General features: G+C 36.5%; 1 protein-coding gene across 2 annotated transcripts in view; it reads right to left on the minus strand.

The window, feature by feature from the left end:
- Positions 1–6,692: 6,692 nt before the first annotated feature.
- Positions 6,693–23,457, minus strand: part of LOC123549717 (dihydroorotate dehydrogenase (quinone), mitochondrial-like) — a 28,282-nt gene continuing 11,517 nt past the window's right edge. Inside the window, exons 2-10 of one of the 2 annotated variants that reach the window (XM_045338034.2) lie at positions 19,772–19,981; positions 19,142–19,341; positions 17,292–17,368; positions 17,012–17,116; positions 13,430–13,623; positions 12,600–12,719; positions 9,813–9,966; positions 8,198–8,357; positions 6,693–7,195 (exon numbers count right to left, since the gene is read on the minus strand). In XM_045338034.2, the coding sequence (XP_045193969.1) occupies positions 7,135–7,195; positions 8,198–8,357; positions 9,813–9,966; positions 12,600–12,719; positions 13,430–13,623; positions 17,012–17,116; positions 17,292–17,368; positions 19,142–19,341; positions 19,772–19,981 (1,281 nt within the window). In that variant the 3' untranslated portion in view covers positions 6,693–7,134. The remainder of the gene's footprint in view (positions 7,196–8,197; positions 8,358–9,812; positions 9,967–12,599; positions 12,720–13,429; positions 13,624–17,011; positions 17,117–17,291; positions 17,369–19,141; positions 19,342–19,771; positions 19,982–23,457) is intronic. The other variant, XM_045338035.2, reaches the window with a different exon arrangement.

The following is a 23,457-nucleotide window of genomic DNA, read 5'->3' on the forward strand; positions in this document are numbered from 1 at the left end:
TTTGTATATATTGATGCGCAACACCAGCACCGGAAGTCGCGCAACCCATTTTTAGTGTAAAAAAAAAATGTATAATCTTTAAAATTTAAATAAGGTAGATATGAGTTTTCAAAACTAAAAATATAAATAGCTTATTGTTGTTATATCATGCTTTAGATGCAGTAACAGTAATTTCCTGTAACTAGTTACTTAATACTTGACCTGTATTGATGATAACACCAACAAAATATTGTCAATAAGAGAAAATTTAATAATCAAATCACACAATCGGTCAAAACAATAACTGGGGGTCACTATAATAGTATCTTTCATTAAATACTTTAATCAATGACATATCTTTGCACTATCTTAGTACATAATTTCAAGAGAGGCCTCCATGGCTGAGTAGTAAAGGTTGGAAACCTCACATGAGGCGTTTGAATTCTTCATGCGCATATATCGTCCAGGTCACTGAGGTGACTTATGGAATGTCGGTGGTTATACCCTGGTATCTGCCCATGCGCTGGCTTATGGAATGTCGGTGGTTATACCCAGGTGTCTGCCCATCCAGGTGGCTTATGGAATGTCGGTTATACCCTGGTGTCTGCCCATCTAGGTGGCTTATGGAATGTCGATGGTTATACCCTGGTGTCTGCCCATGCACTGGCTTATGGAATGTCGGTGGTTATACCCTGGTATCTGCCCATGCGCTGGCTTATGGAATGTTGGTGGTTATACCATGGTATCTGCCCATGCGCTGGCTTATGGAATGTCGGTGGTTATACCCTGGTGTCTGCCCATGCGCTGGCTTATGGAATGTCGGTGGTTATACCCTGGTATCTGCCCATGCGCTGGCTTATGGAATGTCGGTGGTTATACCCTGGTATCTGCCCATGCGCTGGCTTATGGAATGTCGGTGGTTATACCCTGGTGTCTGCCCATGCGCTGGCTTATGGAATGTCGGTGGTTATACCCAGGTGTCTGCCCATCCAGGTGGCTTATGGAATGTCGGTGGTTATACCCTGGTGTCTGCCCATCTAGGTGGCTTATGGAATGTCGATGGTTATACCCTGGTGTCTGCCCATGCACTGGCTTATGGAATGTCGGTGGTTATACCCTGGTATCTGCCCATGCGCTGGCTTATGGAATGTCTGTGGTTATACCCTGGTATCTGCCCATGCGCTGGCTTATGGAATGTCGGTGGTTATACCCTGGTATCTTCCCATGCGCTGGCTTATGGAATGTCGGTGGTTATACCCATGCCTGAAACATTGCCTTGTCAAATGACTTTTGATGAGTTATGCCTTTCAGATGTCAAATGATTTGCCAAGAGTACTGTACTGAAGGGAAGCTGTGCTGTAACTTCAAGCAGTTTCCATTTTCAATTTTACTTTATAGACATCATTAAAAGAAACATTCAGTGTTGTTTTAACACTTTTTGATAAACCTAATTTAACGTGGACACATAATGTCTTTTTGAATGGTCTACATGTACCTGAAAGATGCCCTTTTATGTTGATGAAAAAATGCACCCTGTGTTATGAGTATTTCTATTTTGCTTTTGTAAAAATAAAGACCTGGGAAGTCATTATTTTATCTGTATACATTTTCTATCTGTCACAGGCACTCTATCTGAGCCTGCAGAAGCTGTATCAAAGGTACCTCAGAGATCTGTCTTGGGGCTCCTTCTTTTCATTATACTGTGAAATCATTTGATTTCATCGGCAAGAAATTTCTTGGTTTAGGCCAAAATGGCTGTTTCGTGGTGACGTAAATTTGTGGATTTTAAATTTTTTTTTTAAATTTCCACAGGACTAGATCTAGTATATGATTTTGTTCTTACATGTGAAACCTACACGTACCATGGTTACCGAATTTGTTATCTATGCCGCGGGAGATTAGCGAGTGATCAAGTGCCAATTAACGACCACGTTATCTTGTACGACCCCTAATTTGCAAAACTAAATGAAACTGTGAAATATTCAATAAGAAAAGTAGGCGCGTCTGCATCTAAGATTATAACTGTTGAACTTGTGCACGTGTTATTTCCTGCCAAGAAACGTGTTATGTGAAGTGGGTAATAATGCATCGGACGCAAATCTAGCAATTGATTTATAATATTTTATAGTCCAAAGGTACTAGAAGTTTACTACATGTTGGTAAAAATAAAGGCCAGTGTATAAACATTTCAGAACGGGGCTGAATAAATGCTAATTATAACACTGCCGCAGAGCATAGTGCGGTCTGTCATGTGACGCTATGTCAAACAACTTCTATTTTAGCTCACCTGTCACAAAGTGACCTTCAAAAACTAGGTCAGTACGTCAAATAACAGAAAAACCTTGTGACCTCTCTAGAGGCCATATTTTTTAATGGGATCTGTATGAAAGTTGGTCTGAATGTTCATCTTGATGATATCTAGGTCAAGTTCAAAACTGGGTCACATGCGGTCAAAAACTAGGTCAGTAGGTCTAAAAATAGAAAAACCTTGTGACCTCTCTAGAGGCCATATATTTCATGAGATCTTCATGAAAATTGGTCAGAATGTTCATCTTGATGATATCTAGGTCAAGTTCGAAAATAGGGTCATGTGCCATCAAAAACTAGGTCAGTAGGTCAAATAATAGAAAAACCTTGTGACCTCTCTAGAGGCCATATTTTTCATGGGATGTGTATGAAAATTGGTCTGAATGTTAATCTTGATGATATCTAGGTCAAGTTCAAAACAGGGTCACGTGCCATCAAAAACTAGGTCAGTAGGTCTAAAAATAGAAAAACCTTGTGACCTCTCTAGAGGCCATACTTGTGAATGGATCTCCATAAAAATTGGTCAGAATGTTCACCTTGATGATATTTAGGTCAAGTTTGAAACTGGGTCACGTGTCTTAAAAAACTAGGTCAGTAGGTCAAATAATAAAAAAACCTTGTGCCCTCTCTAGAGGCCATACTTTTCATGGGATCTGTATGAAAGTTGGTCTGAATGTTCATCTTGATGATATCTAGGTCAAGTTTGAAACTGGGTCAACTGCGGTCAAAAACTAGGTCAGTAGGTCTAAAATTATTAAAATCTTTTAACCGCTCTAGAGGCCATATTTTTCAATGGATCTTCATGAAAACTGATCTGAATGTTCACCTTGATGACATCTAGGTTAGTTTCGAAACTGGGTCACGTGCGGTCAAAAACTAGGCCAGTAGGTATAAAAATAGAAAAACCTTGTGACCTGTCTAGAGGCCATATTTTTCATGAGATCTTCATGAAAATTAGTGAGAATGTTCACCTTGATGATATCTAGGTAAAATTCAAAACAGGGTCACGTACCTTCGAAAACTAGGTCAATAGGTCAAATAATAGAAAAACCTTGTGACCTCTCTAGAGACCATATTTTTCAATGGATCTTCATGAAAATTGGTCAGAATTTTTATCTTGATAATATCTAGGTCAAGTTCAAAACTGGGTCACATGAGCTGAAAAAACTAGGTCACTATGTTAAATAATAGAAAAAACTACGTCATACTCAAAACTGGGTCATGTGGGAAGAGGTGAGCGATTCAGGACCATCATGGCCCTCTTGTTAGTATCTACTTTTACTTTGACGTGCATGTTGTAAACAAAACACGGGTAAATGTCTGAATGAAATAGTCGGTTTTGTTCCAACACGTGTTTATCATTGATGGAGCCTCAATAAACTACACGAAAGCTGCAGGTCAGTACTGCCACATGCACACAATTACGGACCAGATCGGACGGTTATAATGGTGTCCTTTTTGGCGACATTGAGTACAAATTATCTTCAGGGCACAGTTTGTTCGTTGGGACTTAATTTCGTGGTTGGGCTGAACCATGAAACCCACGAAAATTAATCCCCCACGAATAATAATGATTTCACAGTATACATAAATGAACTCCCACTTCATGTCAAAGCCTCCCTCACTGATATGTTTGCTGATGATACAACACAAACATCTTCTGAACTCATCATACAAGTAGTACATAAAAATCTCTTAAAAACTCCCACTTCATGTCAAAGCTGATGATACAACACAAACATCTTCTGGACTTAGTACACAAAAATCTCTTAGAAGATCTATATCAAGTAAACTCATAGTGTGCATAAAATGCTATGTTGTTAAATTCCCATAAACTAACGCAAGGTACCTGTTTTCCAAAACTAAACAAGAGTTGTCCATAAGACAGCCAATGCTAGTCTATTCAAATTGTTGTCCCAGAAGCAGGAATATTGTGGTACCCCTAAATGTTTCAATCCAGTATCTGCATTAGTTTTGGAGAGAGTAACTTGCATGCAAGACTTAACCAGAAGTTTTTAAGTTCAAAAGGGAACATAACTTGGCAAAATACATGTCAGAGTTATGGGACTTGCTATTAATACCTAGTTTTATAACCCTGAAGACACATGTGAAGTTTCAAATCAATATCTGCATTAGTTTTGGAGATAATAATTTGTATGCAAAACTTCAACCAAAAGGGGGCATAATTTGGCCAAAATACATGTCAGAGTTATGGAACTCGAGCCAGTGAGGTTGGTACCGGTAATTACCCTAGAGAAAAGAAGAAATAAGTTTCAAAGCTATACGCCTTTAAATGATAGCTATATGTACTTGCTTGCAAAACTTTAACCATTGGTGAGATGCCGATGCTGTCCCCGACATTAGGGCAATAGAATAGCTCAGACTATTATTCAAAGAGTTGAGCTAAAAATCAGAGAGTTCATCAATATCTCAACTAAAGAAAAATCAATTTGAGCTAAGGGTCTTGGTCTTGTGTGCTATACAGCATCTCATTATGAGGAACATTATACTAAGTGCCTTTAACAAAGGGCAGAGATATGGACCAGACACAAAACAGGCTCTATAACGTTTGACAACTAAGTGTGACCTTGACCTTGGAACTAGTGGTCTGCATGTGTGATGTGTCGTCTTTTTAAAGGGAACATTAATGCCTAGTTACTTCCAGATATACTGATTTAAATGCTAGAAATAAATGAAAAGAATTTTTAACAATTTCTATGTTTATTATGTTTCACCAACATTTTTTACACTGACATTTCAAATATGCATCAATATTTCATGTGAAACCATTTCATTTCTTGGGCATAAACTTTTGTGGGTAAAGTGTCAAAAAAGCTTACATGTTTACCAAAGAACAATAAGTTATAGAAAGTCTTTTTAAGCCTTAAAAAATAAAGATTTTTCAGAAATCAAAGTATCACAAGGTATAAAATTTGAAACATACAGCTACATTCCATAAGTAATACTAATAAATCATTTTACTTCGTAGGCATAAAATACTGTGCGCAACTTTGGCCAAAATCAGTCCCCAAATTAACAATTTTCAAACACATCAGTCAAAGATTTCTTAGCAGTCATGAAAAAATATTTCATCAAATAATTTTGTGGTAAAATACTTCAAAGTCAAGTCTTTTTTTTAATTCCATCTCATCTGGGCTGACATAGCTATATTGGGGATATTTACGACCAGCCCACGCGGTCTAGTCAGGATTCCCTAATGGTTTCTCTTATTGCTTTGAAAACAAACTGCATTGATCCTGACAGACTGCGCAGATGCTATGCTGGTCACAAATACACTACTGTAAAATCATTTAATTTCGTGGGCATGAAATTTCGTGGTTTTGGCCAAAACAGCAATATCATGGGGATATGAATTCGTGGATTTCAAATTTTGAACATAAAATGAATGGGAATTTTACTTGTTCATTGGGATTAAATTTCATGGATTGACTAAACCACGAAATCCACGAAAATGAGTCCCCCATGTGTTGGTTTTCTCATGGTGCGGCTAAAATATTTTGACTTCAGTTTAAGATGCAATCCTGTATATATATACTGGTACTGATGATAAACCCGGACAGATGATAAAGTCGACCATCTTGGAAATATTTGATTGCAATCGGTTATTTATAAAATTGAACACACCATCTAATAGTTTCCACTTACAACACCAACTGGTGTAAACAAAAACAAAATTGGTAAATATTCTGTATAAATGAATGACTTGCATTTATTTGTATAAAAAATATTTATCCAAAATTACTGGGGAAGAGGGTATTTTTTGCGCATGCTCACTGCCGAAACATGAAGGCCTGACATTGGGTCACTTTTCATTACTTGATCAGGAGTGACTGTTGCAGCTTTTTGAGAAAGTTTCAATATAATAATACGAAGAAAATTTTGTAAATGACAAAGTGGTTGAATTTATGATCAGTCAACATTCATATAGTCCCCATTTTACAAACCCCTTTCTGGGCCTCATTTCGTGTGAGTTTGCTTACTAAATATAAATTTGAATTATGTAAAGTTTTCAGCAAATGTTTAGCTTTACTTAGGTACCGACCATTGATTACAATTTGCAGAAATAAAAAAGTTACATGTAAAAAACCTCATTTTCTGTTTGGGTTTATCATCAGTACCAGTATATATAATTTTGACATAATTTGCCTTTTTTTGAATTTTCCTTTTCCTTGTGGTGCATTTCCATGCAGTTACAAAAAAAAATTAGCCAGATTAAAGACTGCAATTTCCAGATTTTCCTTTAATTTCATGGACTCTCACAAATTTGAACTATTATGATGCCACTGTTTACAAAATACTGAATAGCATCTTGATAAATTATAATCATGCAATTTGTCAAATTTATGCATTTAATAATATTAGACTCTAGCCAAAATCTGCCAGCAAACAATATTTTACTTGTTTATTAAACTAAGAGAGGAATAAAAATGCCATTCCTTCTAAAGGATCTTAAATTTTTTTTTTTATATCTTCTGGAGTCACAATTATAATTACTTTACAATTATTTTTAATACGTAAGAATAACGGTATCTATTAAAAGAAGCGTGTTTGTCTAATACATCTTAAAATGTTCCAACAGCTTGAACAGCAGCACATATAAACCTTTAAGGCAAACTCGTATTTTTTATTTTCATGCACCTATTACTTGTTTGACAAAGAGATCCTACACTCAGTGAACTAAAACCAGCACTGTTTGACTAGTCTGATCAACAACTGACACAGTCGTCTTGTACCATACAGAGAGAGCACCCAATAGTCCATACACAATGTCATGTATTTAACAAACATTATCTCTGTTACACTCTGTTACACTCTGTTACATCACTATCATCTGTCCAGGTTTACATCTGCCCCTACAGCTTCCGACACATTTGAAAATCCATCTTTCCTGTAAAAGATAGCGATACGCAAGTAAGAAAACTAACTTAATCTTCTAGAAAAAGTATAAGCAGACAGTTGTATGTACATTGTCAAACATGTCTGTATAACAAACTAAATTAATTACATCCTGTACTGAACTAAATAATCTGCCTGTCTCATTCACATGTTGCTAAAATTGGAACTTTTAAAAGTTATGCTTTATGCTAACTGAGAACAGATTTAAACCTTATCATGCTAAATTTCTATAATGAATTTGTCCATCTTCCAATTTGGACAGTACAATTAACTGTTAAAAGTTACCAAAAAGATACTGGCTGAATAGCGAACAGTGCAGATCATGATCAGACTGCACAGATGTGCAGGCTGATCATGATCTACACTGGTCACCAAGGCAAAAATAAATTGTGTCCAGCATGGTAAGGGTTAAGCTATTCATGCAATATTTTCCTCATATAACTCAATTATGCAGCTGTTACAAACTAACAGCTGAAATATACAGGATCTTGACTTTTTTCAGTGCGAGATTGAAATATTGCTCTCGGAGTGATATATGACATAATATTTTCACCAGTAGCATAGCCACAAGTAAAAATATAAGATCTGGTGTTCAAAAGAAAAAGTTCATAGTAATATTAAATAACAAACAAAAAAGTTTCCTTCTTATTTAAAAACTTTTCAATGGATTTAACAAACTTTACCTTGTGCAAAATATATTTTTCACTGTGAAATGAACAGTTTAGTGATTCACTGAAAAACATTTATTAAGTATGATTCCACTCAAATATAAGATACCATGAAGATGATGAAGGCCTGAATTGTTTGAGTAGGTCCAGGTGCTCGAGACAGCAATACTTCAGTGAGTCATATTTTCCTGTAAAGCCTGCTGGCGGCAAGTGTTTCTGCCTTTGCAACCAGTGCAGACCAAAATCGGGGTTGTAATGACTGGAAAAGCTTCTGCCACGACACTTGAGATAAAAGAAACTAACGAACTGCTACAATGTAAACTTACTGTAACAGCTCTTCTAGTTCCCTCTTTATACGTTTGACAACAGGAGGTCCTTGGTACACTAAAGCTGTATATAACTGAACTAATGATGCTCCTGCTCGGATCTTATCATAAGCATCCTGACCACAGGCCACACCTCCTACCCCGATAATTGGTAATTTACCTGTAAAGGCAACATAAAATCTAATTCTGCTATTACTTAATTGGTACATGGTATTAACTTTACTATCAGAAGTACGAACGAAGCATTCTGGGATTTAAGTAAGGCAATATATGTTAGATGATGTGGCACTACAGGTCCTCGCTCGGGCAATATTTCAGGTATTGTTTAACACTAAGGCAGCAATCGACAAAAATCACCCCAACACTGTAAGTGTGTTTAACACTAAGGCAGCAATCGACAAAAATCATGCCAACACTGTAAGTGTGTTTAACACTAAGGCAGCAATCGACAAAAATCATGCCAACACACTGTGTGTTTAACACTAAGGCAGCAATCGACAAAAATCATGCCAACACTGTGTGTCTACAGTACTATGCATTATGTTTTAAAGTAGTACATACTTATTACATGTATAGCTAAACACAGTATAAATGTGTATTAACACTAAAATGGAAGGTTATTTTACAATCCACTGTTACTAAATCATTATTCACTTGTGGATGTACTTCTATATACACAATTAATTTATACCTCTGGTAACATTTTGATATGTTTTATGAGACCTAATGATCAAGTATTTATTATTAAAGTGAAAGATATGCCCGGGATATCTTTATAATCAGGACAAGAAGATTTTTTAAGTTTCTACTATAGTATATTGATACTTGGCAGCCACGTTTTTTGAGGAATTATTTTACAAGTACTGGTCTGATTTTGAAATAATTTAACATTTTTTCAAATGATCCTTGGGTAACAGTCTACCATAACATATAAAATTAGTTAACAGACGTAGATTGATCAAAATAGCTCATCTCGTGTTCTCAAGATCTTAACAAAATTGGACACAAAAGTTCCGAAAATGTGTACATGTCCACTTCATGTTGTTGACATAAACAAAGTTTCATAAACTGTTGGAGGAGTTTAGCACACAAGAATGACAGACTTACAGCCAGACCAATCTTGGCCATAAAAACTGAAGGCATACTAAAGGGGTCATAATCACATACAGAGTTTGGATAACATGCTGGAAACAAGAACTTTGCCATAGACACACTGTACATGTCACATACAGAGTTTGGATAACATGCTGGAAACAAGAACTTTGACATAGACACACTGTACGTGTCACATACAGAGTTTGGATAATGTGCTGGAAACAAGAACTTTGCCATAGACACACTGTACATGTCACGTACTGAGTTTGGATAACATGCTGGAAACAAGAACTTTGCCATAGACACACTGTACATGTCAGGGGCTTGCATGTGTTTAACTGTATACATTAAGAAATAATTGTTTCTTTCGAAAAATTACAAGGACCTTAAATGACATGTTGTTTTTTATTTCAGGATAGTCCTAATTATATGCCTCATGTTAATGTGTATTTTTCATGCAAGTTTCATTTTTTCCCTTAGCCTCCAAAACAATAAAATATATAGAATTTTAAGCACTAACCTTTGGTTAATCTATACATGTCTTTTACAGTCTGTGTTGACAGATCTTTTAATGGTTCCCCACTTAGACCTCCAGTCTCATCTTTATATTTACTTTTTAAACTTTCAGGTCGTGTTACTGTTGTGTTTGTTACAATTAAACCATCTACTCTTCCCTGAAATAAATAACTCTGTGACAATTCAATTCAACTAGAACTGTCATAGGAGTGATGCATAATTCCCCACAATACGGCCTTGTCATAGAAGTATGGCAAATTTTAAGTTGGAAAGGGGCCATAACTATGTCAAAAAAATAGGTGGTTTGTAGCCAAAATGGAATTTGACCTGCATTTTGTGATGTTACACCTATGTACCGAAAATCTATTTAAATCTGTCAAGCCTTTCACAAGTTATTGTTTGGAAACCATGACTTGTATATTTTAAAGTCCAAAAAGGGTCATAACAGACAGACAATGGACAGCTCAAACACAGTATGTCTCCCAGGGCTTCAACACTGGGTGTATAAAAGTAATTAAAATCTTCCATTCTGTTTTCCATTGCCACTGAAACAAGGCAGTCTGAAAGACAGTTATATCCCCTGCCACTGTTATGGATAGTGAAAGGGTTGATGGTACTGGGTGGAACCATTAAACATTCGAGTTGTGACCTTGACCTTAAGCTGGCAGGGGTGAATTTTAAGTTCTGCACATTGTCTTGATAAGGGGAATATTACAGCCAAGTCATATTAAAATCCTTCAAGGGGTTTAGGAGATACAGAGCAGACATAAAATGGAAGGTCAAACCTTTGGCCTTGAGTTGTGACCTTGACCTTGAGCTGACTCATGTTCTGCTCACCGTCTTAATGAGGTAATCAATTAACCGAAGTTTCATGAAAATCCTTCAAGGGGTTTAGGAGATACAGAGCAGACACAAAATGGAAGGCTCAAACTTTTGACCTTGACTTGTGAACTTGACCTTAAGCCAATATGGCTAACTCATAAGTTCTGCATATTGTCTTGATGAGGGGATCATTTGACCCAAGTTTCATGAAATTCCTTTAAGGGGTTTAGGAGATATAGAGCGGACACAAAATTGAAGGCTCAAACCTTTGACCTAGAGCTGTGACCTTGGCATTGAGCCAACATGGCAGACTCATAGCTTCTGCAGATTGTCTTGATGAGGTTATCATTTGACTAAAGTTTCAAGATTATCCTTCAAGGGATTTAGGAGATACAGAGCGGACACAAAATGGAAGCTCAAAGCTTTGATCTCGAGTTGTAACCTTCATCTTGAGCCGACATGGCCAACTCGTGTTCTGCACATCGTCTTGATGAGGTGAACATTTGACCAGAGTTTCATGAAAATTCTTCAAGGGGTATAGGAGATACAGAGCGGAAACGAAATGTTACAGACGGACAGATGGAAGACAGAGACCATTCCTATAAGGGGAATATTACAGCCAAGTCACATTAAAATCCTTCATGGCGTTTAGAAGATACAGAGCAGACATAAAATGGAAGGTCAAACCTCTGACCTTGAGCCGACATTGCTAATCCATGTTCTGCACATCCTCTTGATGAGGTGATCAACTGACCCAAGTTTCATGAAAATCCTTCAAGGGGTTTAGGAGATACAGAGCAGACACAAAATGGAAGGCTCAAACCTTTGACCTTGACTTGTGAACTTGAACTTAAGCCAACATGGCTAACTCATAAGTTCTGCATATTGCCTTGATGAGGTGATCATTTGACCATAGTTTCATGAAATTCCTTTAAGGGGTTTAGGAGATATAGAGAGTACACAAAACTGAAGTCTCAAACCTTTGACCTAGAGCTGTGACCTTAACCTTGAGCCAACACGGCAGACTCATAAGTTCTGCATATTGTCTTGATGAGGTAATCATTTGACCCAAGTTTCATGATTATCCTTCAAGGAGTTTATGAGATACAGAGTGGACACAAAATGGAAGGCTAAAACCTTTGACCTTGAGTTATGACCTTGACCTTGAGCCGACATGACTGACTTATAGCTTCTGCAAATCGTCTTGATGAGGTGATCATCTGACCCAAGTTTCACGATTATCCTTCAAGGGGTTTAGGAGATACAGTGCAGACATAAAATTGAAGCTCAAACTTTTGACCTAGAGTTGTGACCTTGACTTTGAGCTGACATGGCTAACTCATGTGTTCTGCACATCGACTTGATGAGGTGACCCAAGTTTCATGAAAATCCTTCAAGGGGTTTAGGAGATACAGAGCAGACACAAAATGTTACGGACGGACAGACGGATGGAGACCATTCCTATAACCCCCCACCACTTGTGGCGGGGGATTAATAAAAATGCTACCATTTTTGATCAAATATATTGAAAGGTTCATAACTGTCACACTTCTGAAACAATTTTGAAATTCTTTCACTGCTTGAAATTATTAAAGAAAACCTAACTGGCAGAATGAACATTAGAACAATTGTTACATTTCCCTGAATACCAGAATCATGCCATTTTAATTGTGTCACTATGTTGTTCAAAATAGCTTCATAAAATAACAAGCAACAATCAGAACTTCATGAAAAAGTATGTTATCTGCAAGAACAATTAGTACAAAGAATTGTAGATAAACTGAATTACTCAATATCATTTAATCACCAGTTGACATGTTTCGAGATCATAACTGCTAACAACTGTATGGTGTTTTTCAAGTTCTATGAGAGCAAAGGTTTCTTTCTATCCCTACATTTTCATTTAATTTTTTTTTTCATGATATATTAAACTTGATCATTTCTAACTTGCTCTATAAATGAAACTTACTGGTACTTTTAAAACAACATCTGTTATATCTTTCTTGTCCTGTTCAGTTAAATCTGGCGCTATTTTCACTAATAATGGGGGCTTTCTTTCAGATTCTATATTTTTTCTTTCTTCAGATACCTATAAAGAAAATGTAAAGTACATTAATTTTGATTTTCTCACTCAAATACAAAGTGAGCAATACATCTGTACAATCCTTCAAATTACATATTTAACACAAAAATACTTTCTGATAAGCCTTTGTGGCTTACATTATTTGGAAATGTTTAACATGTTCCCTTGACTCGACAACAGGCAAATGCCACTAAGGTAAGCTAACTAATGTTGAAAACAAGCTGTGCTTACTCAATATTTTCCCGAGTTTATATATGAAGATCAATAACAAGTACAGTGTATACCAGTTAAAGGCGTTTGCTAGAGTCTCTGTATATGAGATGGGCAAAAATTTTCCCAATAACAGAATTTCTTCAAACTTTGGATATTGAAGGACAATCATCTAAGAAACAAAGATATGCAATAAATGGCATAGGTCACCAGTACCGAAAAAAAAAGAGTAATCTGCCCTTGAAAATGGTATTTTTTTGGGGGCGGCGGGAAATGCCATTAATTACACATAATTTCATACGCATGAACTGTAGCCATTTTGTCCAAAATGGCTATTTCATGGTGATAGGAATTCATCAATTTCAACTTTAAGAAAATAATAACGGAAATTGTATGTATCCACTGAGATTTAATTTCATAGACTGATGCACTCACAAAATCGCCCATGGGTATTTAATGACTTCACACTATATTAAATATAGTCTTTAAGATAATAATATACTAACTTTTGCTACAAGTTTCTCCAGTTGTTGTTTACCCTGCATGCTCCGCAGACCGGGAGTGTTTGGACTGGATACATTAATAACAAGATAGTCAGCTAGTGGACCAAATTTCTCTACACCCTTCACATAGTCTTCAACTGGGCTGTCAGATGTTTTATTTTTACCCAAGTTTACACCAATTATTCCTTCCTTTTTACCTGTTAAGGTGAATTAAGACAAAAGATCAGATAACAATAAAAAAAGAATAAATATTTCTAATGTGCTTGTCAGCTTTCGATGTAATGTTTCTTTCAAACTTTGAAAGTAATCTATATTATGTGATTTTCTTAAACTATTAACTGCAAAATGGTTTTATAATTGATTTACAATTTGAACTGTGCTTTAAAGCTAAACACAGGAGTATTATACAGTTTGATTATCAATATAAAACATATACTGCAAGAAGCATCCATGTATAAAGCTGATATATATTAACTGTGGTAATCTACATGTAAGCAAATTGTTTAACATTTTCAATTTATTCTGGCTCTCATGACATCATTTTCAGTCTTCTTGTTAAATTTCTAGTTACTTTTTTAACTGCAGGAACTCTTGAATATTCCAATACACACTATATCTGTCCAAAATAATGACAGTATTGGTACTTTAATAAGTGCATTTCTTTCACCTTGTTAAAAGGCTTAAAGACGAGTATGCCAAATGTTAACATAACTATAATCTTCTTTAAAACATAATAAAACAGTAAAAAAATTCTATCTACTTGCAAAGCCACAAGCTAGGTAATTGAAAATTAAGCAAAATGCATTTCTTTGATAATAAACAAAAATTTCAACACTGCATATATATATATTATACACCTTAACTGGACATTGTGAAATGGTGGACACCAAATTTCATGGCTTTGTTGATTTGTGTTTTATGGCATACCCACACAGTACCTGTAGGTTATACGTGCAGTATGGAAAGTTTTGGTTTCGTATTTCTTTTACATCAAAATAAAAGTAAGAGGTATAGCATCCAAACTTTTACAAGAGATTCAACAAAACTAGGCATTCAGACCTTATTACTCAAATCTTACGATCATTCAAGGGTAAAACAATGGTCCCAATTCTAATCACTATACTGGACATTTGCTGGTTTTGACCAAAACTGCTTTTTCACTGGGATATGTATTTGTGAATTTCTATTTTCGGAGATAAGCAGAGACTTTTTGTTTTCTTTGTACTTTTAATATTAAAGCGTATTCTTCCTTACAAAGTCCTGTTTTAGAGTAATTTTCTGATTTTCACACTAACATTCTATAACTGCTCCAAAATGCCTTTGAAAACTTGTTTCACACTTTTTGAAATCATATACATATACAGGGGAAAATATTACAATTTTAGGGGCTAAAAAATGGCTTTTTTTTGGAAAATAGCCTATATTCTGCTGTTAAAAAACAGCAAAAAATAAAATCACTGGGAAAGCCCAACAAGCCCCTCTAGGCATATAAGTGGTCAACAAGGTAGGAACACAGACCTTCAATAAGCCTGGCCACTTCCTCACATTGAAAGAATTCTATACAGCAGTGAGGTAGATGTGATGAAGATTCCATGCAAAAAACCTTAATCTCTCACTGGTCCCCTGCCCCCTTTCCCCACATTAATAAACACTGTATCTTGACTTCAGTATTATAGTGTTCCAAGTTTCCCAATTACTGTTTCAATATAACAAACAACAAGAGGACCATGATGGTCCTGAATCACTCACCTCTTCCCACATGACCCAGCTGATAAACATTCAGACCAACTTTCATACAGATCCCATGAAAAATATGGCCTCTAGAGAGGTCACAACGTTTTTTCATTACTTGACCTACTGACCTACTTTTTGAAGGCACGTGACCCACTTTCGAACTTGGCCTAGATATCATCAAGATGAACATTCTGACCAATTTTCATGAAGATCCATTCAAAAATATGGCCTCTAGAGATGTCACAAGGTTTTTCTATTTTTAGACCTACTGACCTAGTTTTTGACCGCACATGACCAAGTTTCTAACTTGACCTAGATATCATCAATATGAACATTCAGACTAACTTTCATACAGATCCCATAAAAAATATGGCCTTTAGAGAGGTCACAAGGTTTTTCTATTATTTGACCTACTGACCTAGTTTTCGAAAGCATGTGACCCACTTTCGAACTTGACCTAGATATCATCAAGATGAACATTCAGACCAACTTTCATACAGATCCCATGAAAAATATAGCTTCTAGAGAGGTCACAAGGTTTTTCTATTATTTGACCTACTGACCTAGTTTTTGAAGGCACGTGACCCACTTTCGAACTTGACCTAGATATCATCAAGGTGAACATTCTGACCAATTTTCATGAAGATCTCATGAAATATATGGCCTCTAGAGAGGTCACAAGGTTTTTCTATTTTTAGACCTACTGACCTAGTTTTTGACCGCACATGACCAAGTTTCGAACCTGATCTAGATATCATCAAGATAAACATTCAGACCAACTTTCATACAGATCTCATGAAAAATATGGCCTTAAGAGAGGTCACAAGGTTTTTCTATTATTTGACCTACTGACCTAGTTTTTGATGGCACGTGACCCAGTTTCGAACCTGACCTAGATATCATCAAGTTGAACGCTCTGACCAATTTTCATGAAGATCTTGTGAAATATATGGCCTCTAGAGAGGTCACAAGGTTTTTCTATTTTTAGACCTACTGACCTAGTTTTTGACGGCACATGACCCAGTTTCAAAATTTACCTAGCTATCATCAAGGTGAACATTCTGACCAATTTTCATGAAGATCTTGTGAAATATATGGCCTCTAGAGAGGTCAGAAGGTTTTTCTATTTTTAGACCTACTGACCTAGTTTTTGACCGCACGTGACCCAGTTTCGAACTTGTCCTAGATATCATCAAGATGGACATTCAGACCAACTTTCATACAGATCCCATGAAAAATATGGCCTTTAGAGAGGTCACAAGGTTTTTCTATTATTTGACCTACTGACCTAGTTTTTGATGGCACGTGACCCAGTTTCAAACCTGACCTAGATATCATCAAGTTGAACATTCTGACCAATTTTCATGAAGATCTTGTGAAATATATGGCCTCTAGAGAGGACACAAGGTTTTTCTGTTTTTAGACCTACTGACCTAGTTTTTGATGGCATGTGACCCAGTTTCGAACTTGACCTAGATATCATCAAGGTGAACATTCTGACCAATTTTCATGAAAATCTTGTGAAATATATGGCCTCTAGAGAGGTCACAAGGTTTTTCTATTTTTAGACCTACTGACCTAGTTTTTGATGGCACGTGACCCAGTTTCGAACTTGACCTAGATATTATCAAGATGAACATTCTGACCAACTTTCATAAAGATCCCACAAAAAATGTGACCTCTAGAGATGTCACAAGGAAAAGTTTACGACGGACGCACGCACAGACGACGGACGCTGCGTGATCACAAAAGCTCACCTTGTCACTATGTGACAGGTGAGCTAAAAAAATCTTTGTAACATAATAAACAATGCACTAAAATGTTAAGCAGTAACAAATATTGTTACCTTACTTTGTTCGACTATAATTGTTGGTATTTCAGAACACGATGTGTCCGTCCACAAATTTATATTTAACATATTTCTCTCTTCAGAAATATATGGAGTGTATCCTTCATCTAGGAAAAAGTGAAAATTGATATTCAAGCTTTAAAAATAATTTATCTGCTCTAATGTTCTTTTAATAAAATATAAGGACTTAAAAAAGATAATTTATTTACCACTTAATGCTGCTAAAATGTTTTAAATGTCATCACTTTTAATAATATTTTCATCATTATCAAACAGTAATACCATTAAAATGTTGAATAGAATTCCTTTGTTTCAACCTTTCCCTGACCACATCATGTCCTTCACTGTTAAAGCCAAACCTGGAAGAGAGATATAAATAACTGTAAATTTTCCACAACTGACTTTTTACAGCAGGAATAATCCAGATTTGGATGAGGCGGAATTATTGTGTAATGCAGGTGCAGGAGCATTTTCTGGCATAAAATTAATGAACTTGTCAATTTTTTCAATTTGGACAGTACCATAAACTGTTAAAAGGGGTGTTTACCAAAAAGATACTGACGTAATGGTGAACAGTGCAGATCATGATCAGTCTGCACAGATGTGCAGGCTGATCATGATCTACACTGGTCGCAAAGGCATAATCAATCGTGTAAGGCAGCAAAGCTAAATTCCTTATTTTATGAGTCATTATAACTCTAGTTTTGACATAAAAAATATGTAATTTTTATATGTAATTTTGTATCAACTGCACATTGTGAAAAAATAGATACACAGAACTAAAATGAAGGTAGAAACAAGTACCTCCTATTAATCTCAAAGTACCATGTTTCTTTGACATAATGGTTTCAAAAACAAGACAGTCATCATGGCCATAAGCAGCAAACATGACCCTGATCACTTGACCTTGACTAAATGGATAACACAGTCTATCATGACTGATGGTAATAAATGTTTAGTATGAAAAGTATAAATGCTGAAATGCACAAGGATATGACCCAGAGAAGAAATCAGAACTGTCAGACTTACCAATGGTATCAATTACCAGTACATGTAGCATGAAAACAATGCAACAAAAATCAAATCATAGAATCACTTTCTCAGTAGATAGGATAAAGTATATACCAGTAACTTCTCAATCAAAGTGTTATTAATAAATAAAAAAGATTTTCAAAGGAAGGAAAGTGTTGTGTGCGGGCGGAGAGAGGGGATTTCCCCCTGCTATAGTGGTCTGATTCCTGTACTAATGAGGTTCAAGCTCGGAGAACCCACTGATCCTCATCTACTTTGTGCCTTCCACCTTCTACTTCAGTAATTAATAACAAATCTGTTTTCTGCTTAAGGTAAAGTGGCATCAGTTGAAGCCTCTAAGAAATAAGCCTCCTTTGATAAACTTGTCTCCAATTCACTTCACATCAGAGTTTAGTATACTCCTCCCTGATTTGTTTGTTTGTCCTGGATTCACTGCCATCTTAAACAGTATTTCTGTTAATATGTAATGGTGGCCAGTTAACCCAATCAATGTGCCTGGATTCTGTACCAGTACAAACTTGTTCTCTGCAAGAAACTACCAACTTCTCCACATGAATTAGATGTGGAGGATGAAATGACTTCAATGTCTTTAAGCAAATCATCCCAAGGAACCTACGTCTCACCTGGGGATTGAACTCACAACCCTGTGCTCCGCAGATCTGGGCTCTCTCTACTAAGCCAAACTTGCATGCTTACGTTTCTCTCAAGCCACCAATTTGACCTACCTATTACATTTTATAATAGTTTTCGGACAGCTTTGTGTCAGTCAAAAGCTCAAGTCAAGTCAAAAGTTTACATCAGTCTTCCAATAATATGACCACAAATATACAACATTAAGAACCACCATAAAAGAAAATCTTGAGATAAAGCTATTCAGGTATTTACTATCTTTTCTTAAGACCTATTCAAACTCACATTAGTTCATAAAATAATGTTTCTAACCAAGTTGACACTTCTGCAGTTCTTGCAGTTCAGTCAAGCAGAACAATTTTTGAAAAAGGCAGGTGTACCACTTTGGTCTAGTTGACATTATTTTGTTCAAATCACATGCAAACCATTCATCATCTGGCATATGTTTAAAATTGTTGAAAATTGCTCACCTATTTATTACAGCTTTATCATCCCACAGTCGGAACAAACGTGGCTTGGGGTTTCCTGGCTGTGGTTCAGGAGTCACACTTCCAACTTCTACAAATCCAAACCCTGTAGCCAACATGCCATCAACCGCCACACCATCCTTGTCAAACCCTGCAGCCACTCCAACTGGATTAGGAAACTCAGTGTCCCAAACTTTGGTACGCTGTAATTGAAGACAATTTGTATCATATTGTAGATATTATGAATAAATATTTGTTATCTTCACTTCTATTAGGAAACTGACAGCAGGCCTAAGTATTCTCCAATTACTTTTCTGTAACTATTTTCTTTCTTGAGGTCAAACAACAGAGGTCATCTACTGACGATAGTCAATTATCCTATGACGTTAGACAGCCAAAGGCCCAAGTCACTAGTGATCTGTAGTTAATTGGAAACAACCAAGACTGCCCTATATAAATAAAATGCACTTTCTCTTTTAAATGAGAGCATAAAAGTTCAAACTTTTCCTTGTTGTTAAGTTAAATAATGCAGACTTTAAATATTCACTTAAAATGTTATTTACTTTGTACTAAATAAGTCAATGTATCTAAGCAACCATTCTGAATCCAGTATTAAGAATTCTATTTACATACCAGAGAGGGAGGATCTGGTTTTTTAGGCACTGGTACCAACTTATTTTTAGCCATAAACAAGGCCAAGTTGTGTGTTGTTTCTGGATCAAGGAAGCGGATGCTGGGCATCATAACCTGGCGGTAAAATTTTTCATTCCCTTCATAGAGTGAGAAGCCAAAAAACACAGCAGCTCCTGATCCACATATCAATACCATCTCTTTTAGCTGCTTCTGAAATTCAACAAGAGGACCATGATGGTCCTGAATCGCTCACCTCTTCCCACATGATCCAGTTTTGAGTATGACGTCGTTTTTTCTATTATTTGACATAGTGACCTAGTTTTTGAGCTCATGTGACCCAGTTTTGAACTTGACCTAGATATTATAAAGATAAAAATTCTGACCAATTTTCATGAAGATCCATTGAAAAATATGGTCTCTAGAGAGGTCACAAGGTTTTTCTATTATTTGACCTATTGACCTAGTTTTTTAAGGCACGTGACCCAGTTTCAAACTTGACCTAGATATCATCAAGGTGAACATTCTGACCAATTTTCATGAAGATCCATTCAAGGGTATGGCCTCTAGAGAGGTCACAAGGTTTTTCTATTTCAAGACCTACTGACCTAGTTTTTGATCGCAGTTGACCCAGTTTCAAACTTGACCTAGATATCATCAAGATAAACATTCAGACCAACTTTCATACAGATCCCATGAAAAATATGGCCTTTAGAGAGGTCACAATGTTTTTTCATTATTTGACCTACTGACCTACTTTTTGAAGGCACGTGACCCACTTTCGAACTTGACTTAGATATCATCAAGGTGAACATTCTGACCAATTTTTATGAATATCCATTCACAAGTATGGCCTCTAGAGAGGTCACAAGGTTTTTCTATTTTTAGACCTACTGACCTAGTTTTTGACCGCACATGACCCTGTTTCGAATATGACCTAGATATCATCAAGATGAACATTCAGACCAACTTTCATGAAGATCCATTGAAAAATATGGCCTTTAGAAAGGTCACAAGGTTTTTCTATTATTTGACCTACTGACCTAGTTTTTGACGGCACGTGACCCACTTTCAAATTTGACCTAGATATCATCAAGATGAACATTCAGACCAACTTTCATACAGATCCCATGGAAAATATGGCCTCTAGTTAGGTCACAAGGTTTCTCTATTATTTGACCTACTGACCTAGTTTTTGATGGCACGTGACCCCACTTTCGAACTTGACTTAGATATCATCAAGGTGAACATTCTGACAAATTTTCATGAAGATTTCATGAAATATATGGCCTCTAGAGAGGTCACAAGGTTTTTCTATTTTTAGACCTACTGACCTAGTTTTTAACCGCACGTGACCCAGTTTCGAACTTGACCTAGATACCATCAAGATGACCATTCAGACCAACTTTCACACAGATCCCATGAAAAATATGGCCTTTAGAGAGGTCACAAGGTTTTTCTATTATTTAGACCTACTGACCTAGTTTTTGATGCACGTGACCCAGTTTCAACTTGACCTAGATATCATCAAGTGAACGATTCGACCAATTTTCATGAAGATCTTGAAAAATATGGCCTCTAGAAAGGTCACAAGGATTTTCTATTTTTAGACCTACTGACCTAGTTTTTGAGGCACGTGACCCATTTCGAACTTGACCTAGATATCATCAAGATGAACATTCAGACCAACTTTCATACAGATCCCATGAAAATATGGCCTTAAAGTAGGTCACAAGGTTTTCTATTATTTGACCTACTGACCTAGTTTTTGAAGGCACGTGACCCATTTCGAACTTGACCTAGATATCATCAAGGTGAACGTTCTGACAACTTTCATGAAGATCTTTGAAATATATGGCCTCTAGAGAGGTCACAAGGTTTTTCTATTTTTAGACCTACTGACCTAGTTTTTACCGCACGTGACCCAGTTTCGAACTTGACCTAGATACATCAAGATGAACATTTGACCAATTTTCAACAGAATCCATTGAAAATATGGCCTTAGAGAGGTCACAAGGTTTTTCTATTATTTAGACCTACTGACCTAGTTTTTGATCGGCACGTGACCCAGTTTCAACTTGACCTAGATATCATCAAGATGAACTTCTGACCAATTTCATAAAGATCCATGAAAAATGGACCTCTAGAAGGTCACAAGGTCATTAAGACTATACGTTGAGGACGGACCGTACGACGGACCTAAACTCAGAGACCGACAACTACATACAGCTCACCATGAAAATATGGCCTTTAAAGAGGTCACAAGGTTTTTCTATTATTTGACCTACTGACCTAGTTTTTGAAGGCACGTGATCCAGTTTCGAACTTGACCTAGATATCATCAAGGTGAACGTTCTGACCAACTTTCATGAAGATCTTGTGAAATATATGGCCTCTAGAGAGGTCACAAGGTTTTTCTATTTTTAGACCTACTGACCTAGTTTTTGACCGCACGTGACCCAGTTTCGAACTTGACCTAGATATCATCAAGATGAACATTTTGACCAATTTTCATGAAAATCCATTGAAAATTATGGCCTCTAGAGAGGTCACAAGGTTTTTCTATTTTTAGACCTACTGACCTAGTTTTTGACGGCACGTGACCCAGTTTCGAACTTGACCTAGATATCATCAAGATGAACATTCTGACCAACTTTCATAAAGATCCCATGAAAAATGTGACCTCTAGAGTGGTCACAAGCAAAAGTTTACGGACGGACGGACGACGGACACCGCGCGATCACAAAAGCTCACCTTGTCACTTTGTGACAGGTGAGCTAAAAACAAGGAATTCTACATCAAAAGACATGCACTGATGATAAAATGAGCCACGCTTTGAGAAAACCAACATAGTGCATTTGCGACCAGCATGGATCCAGACCAGCCTGCACATCTAGCATGGATCCAGACCGGCCTGCAGATGCGCAGGCTGGTCTGGATCCATGCTGGTCGCAAGTGCACTATGTTGGTTTTCTCATGGCGCGGCTCAAATATTTTCAATTCAACAGAGGAAAGTAAGAGAACGTATTCATAATTGTTTAGAGAGTCTTTGATATTAAGGATTCAGACACAACACCTTTCGGCTTGGCTGTTGTTGACATCACCTGCCCTCGTGATTATTAAATAAATCAGTCTGCAACAAATAACGGTAATTGCATAGCACGTTAACAAAATAAAAGAAGCTCTAATAAAATATTTCTGATATTAGTTTTATTGCATTTTAATAAAACAAGTCAACATTTATGCTAGAGCTTTGTGCAATACTGTTACGGATAAATTATGAAATAAACCAAGTTAGCACCAAGCCCTTAAATTTTATAATATAGTCTATAGTAGAAATAAAGTTCGAAATATCAAAACCCCAACTTTTTAAGTTCCACCCCCAGTTTGATGACCTAGGAGGTATAAAAACCCCCACACCAAAAGTCTGGTGGGAACCCTGTACACATAGAAGGAAAGTGGGTTGTATGTGGCAGAGAGATATTGACCTGTGCAAGAATTATCACATTGTGATTCGCGTACAATTAGTTGGACTAACCAACAATAAGTTCAGCTTGCATAAATACACTAAAATGATGGTTACAAAAATGTACTTTTTTGTTTTTTAATTATTCAATATTTTGGCCCATACAACAGTTATCAATAGGACAAATGAACCGAACCTATTGGCTGCAATACCGGTATTTAAT

The sequence above is a fragment of the Mercenaria mercenaria genome, chromosome 6, assembly GCF_021730395.1.
Source record: "Mercenaria mercenaria strain notata chromosome 6, MADL_Memer_1, whole genome shotgun sequence".
NCBI classification, from domain to species: Eukaryota; Metazoa; Mollusca; class Bivalvia; order Venerida; family Veneridae; genus Mercenaria; species Mercenaria mercenaria.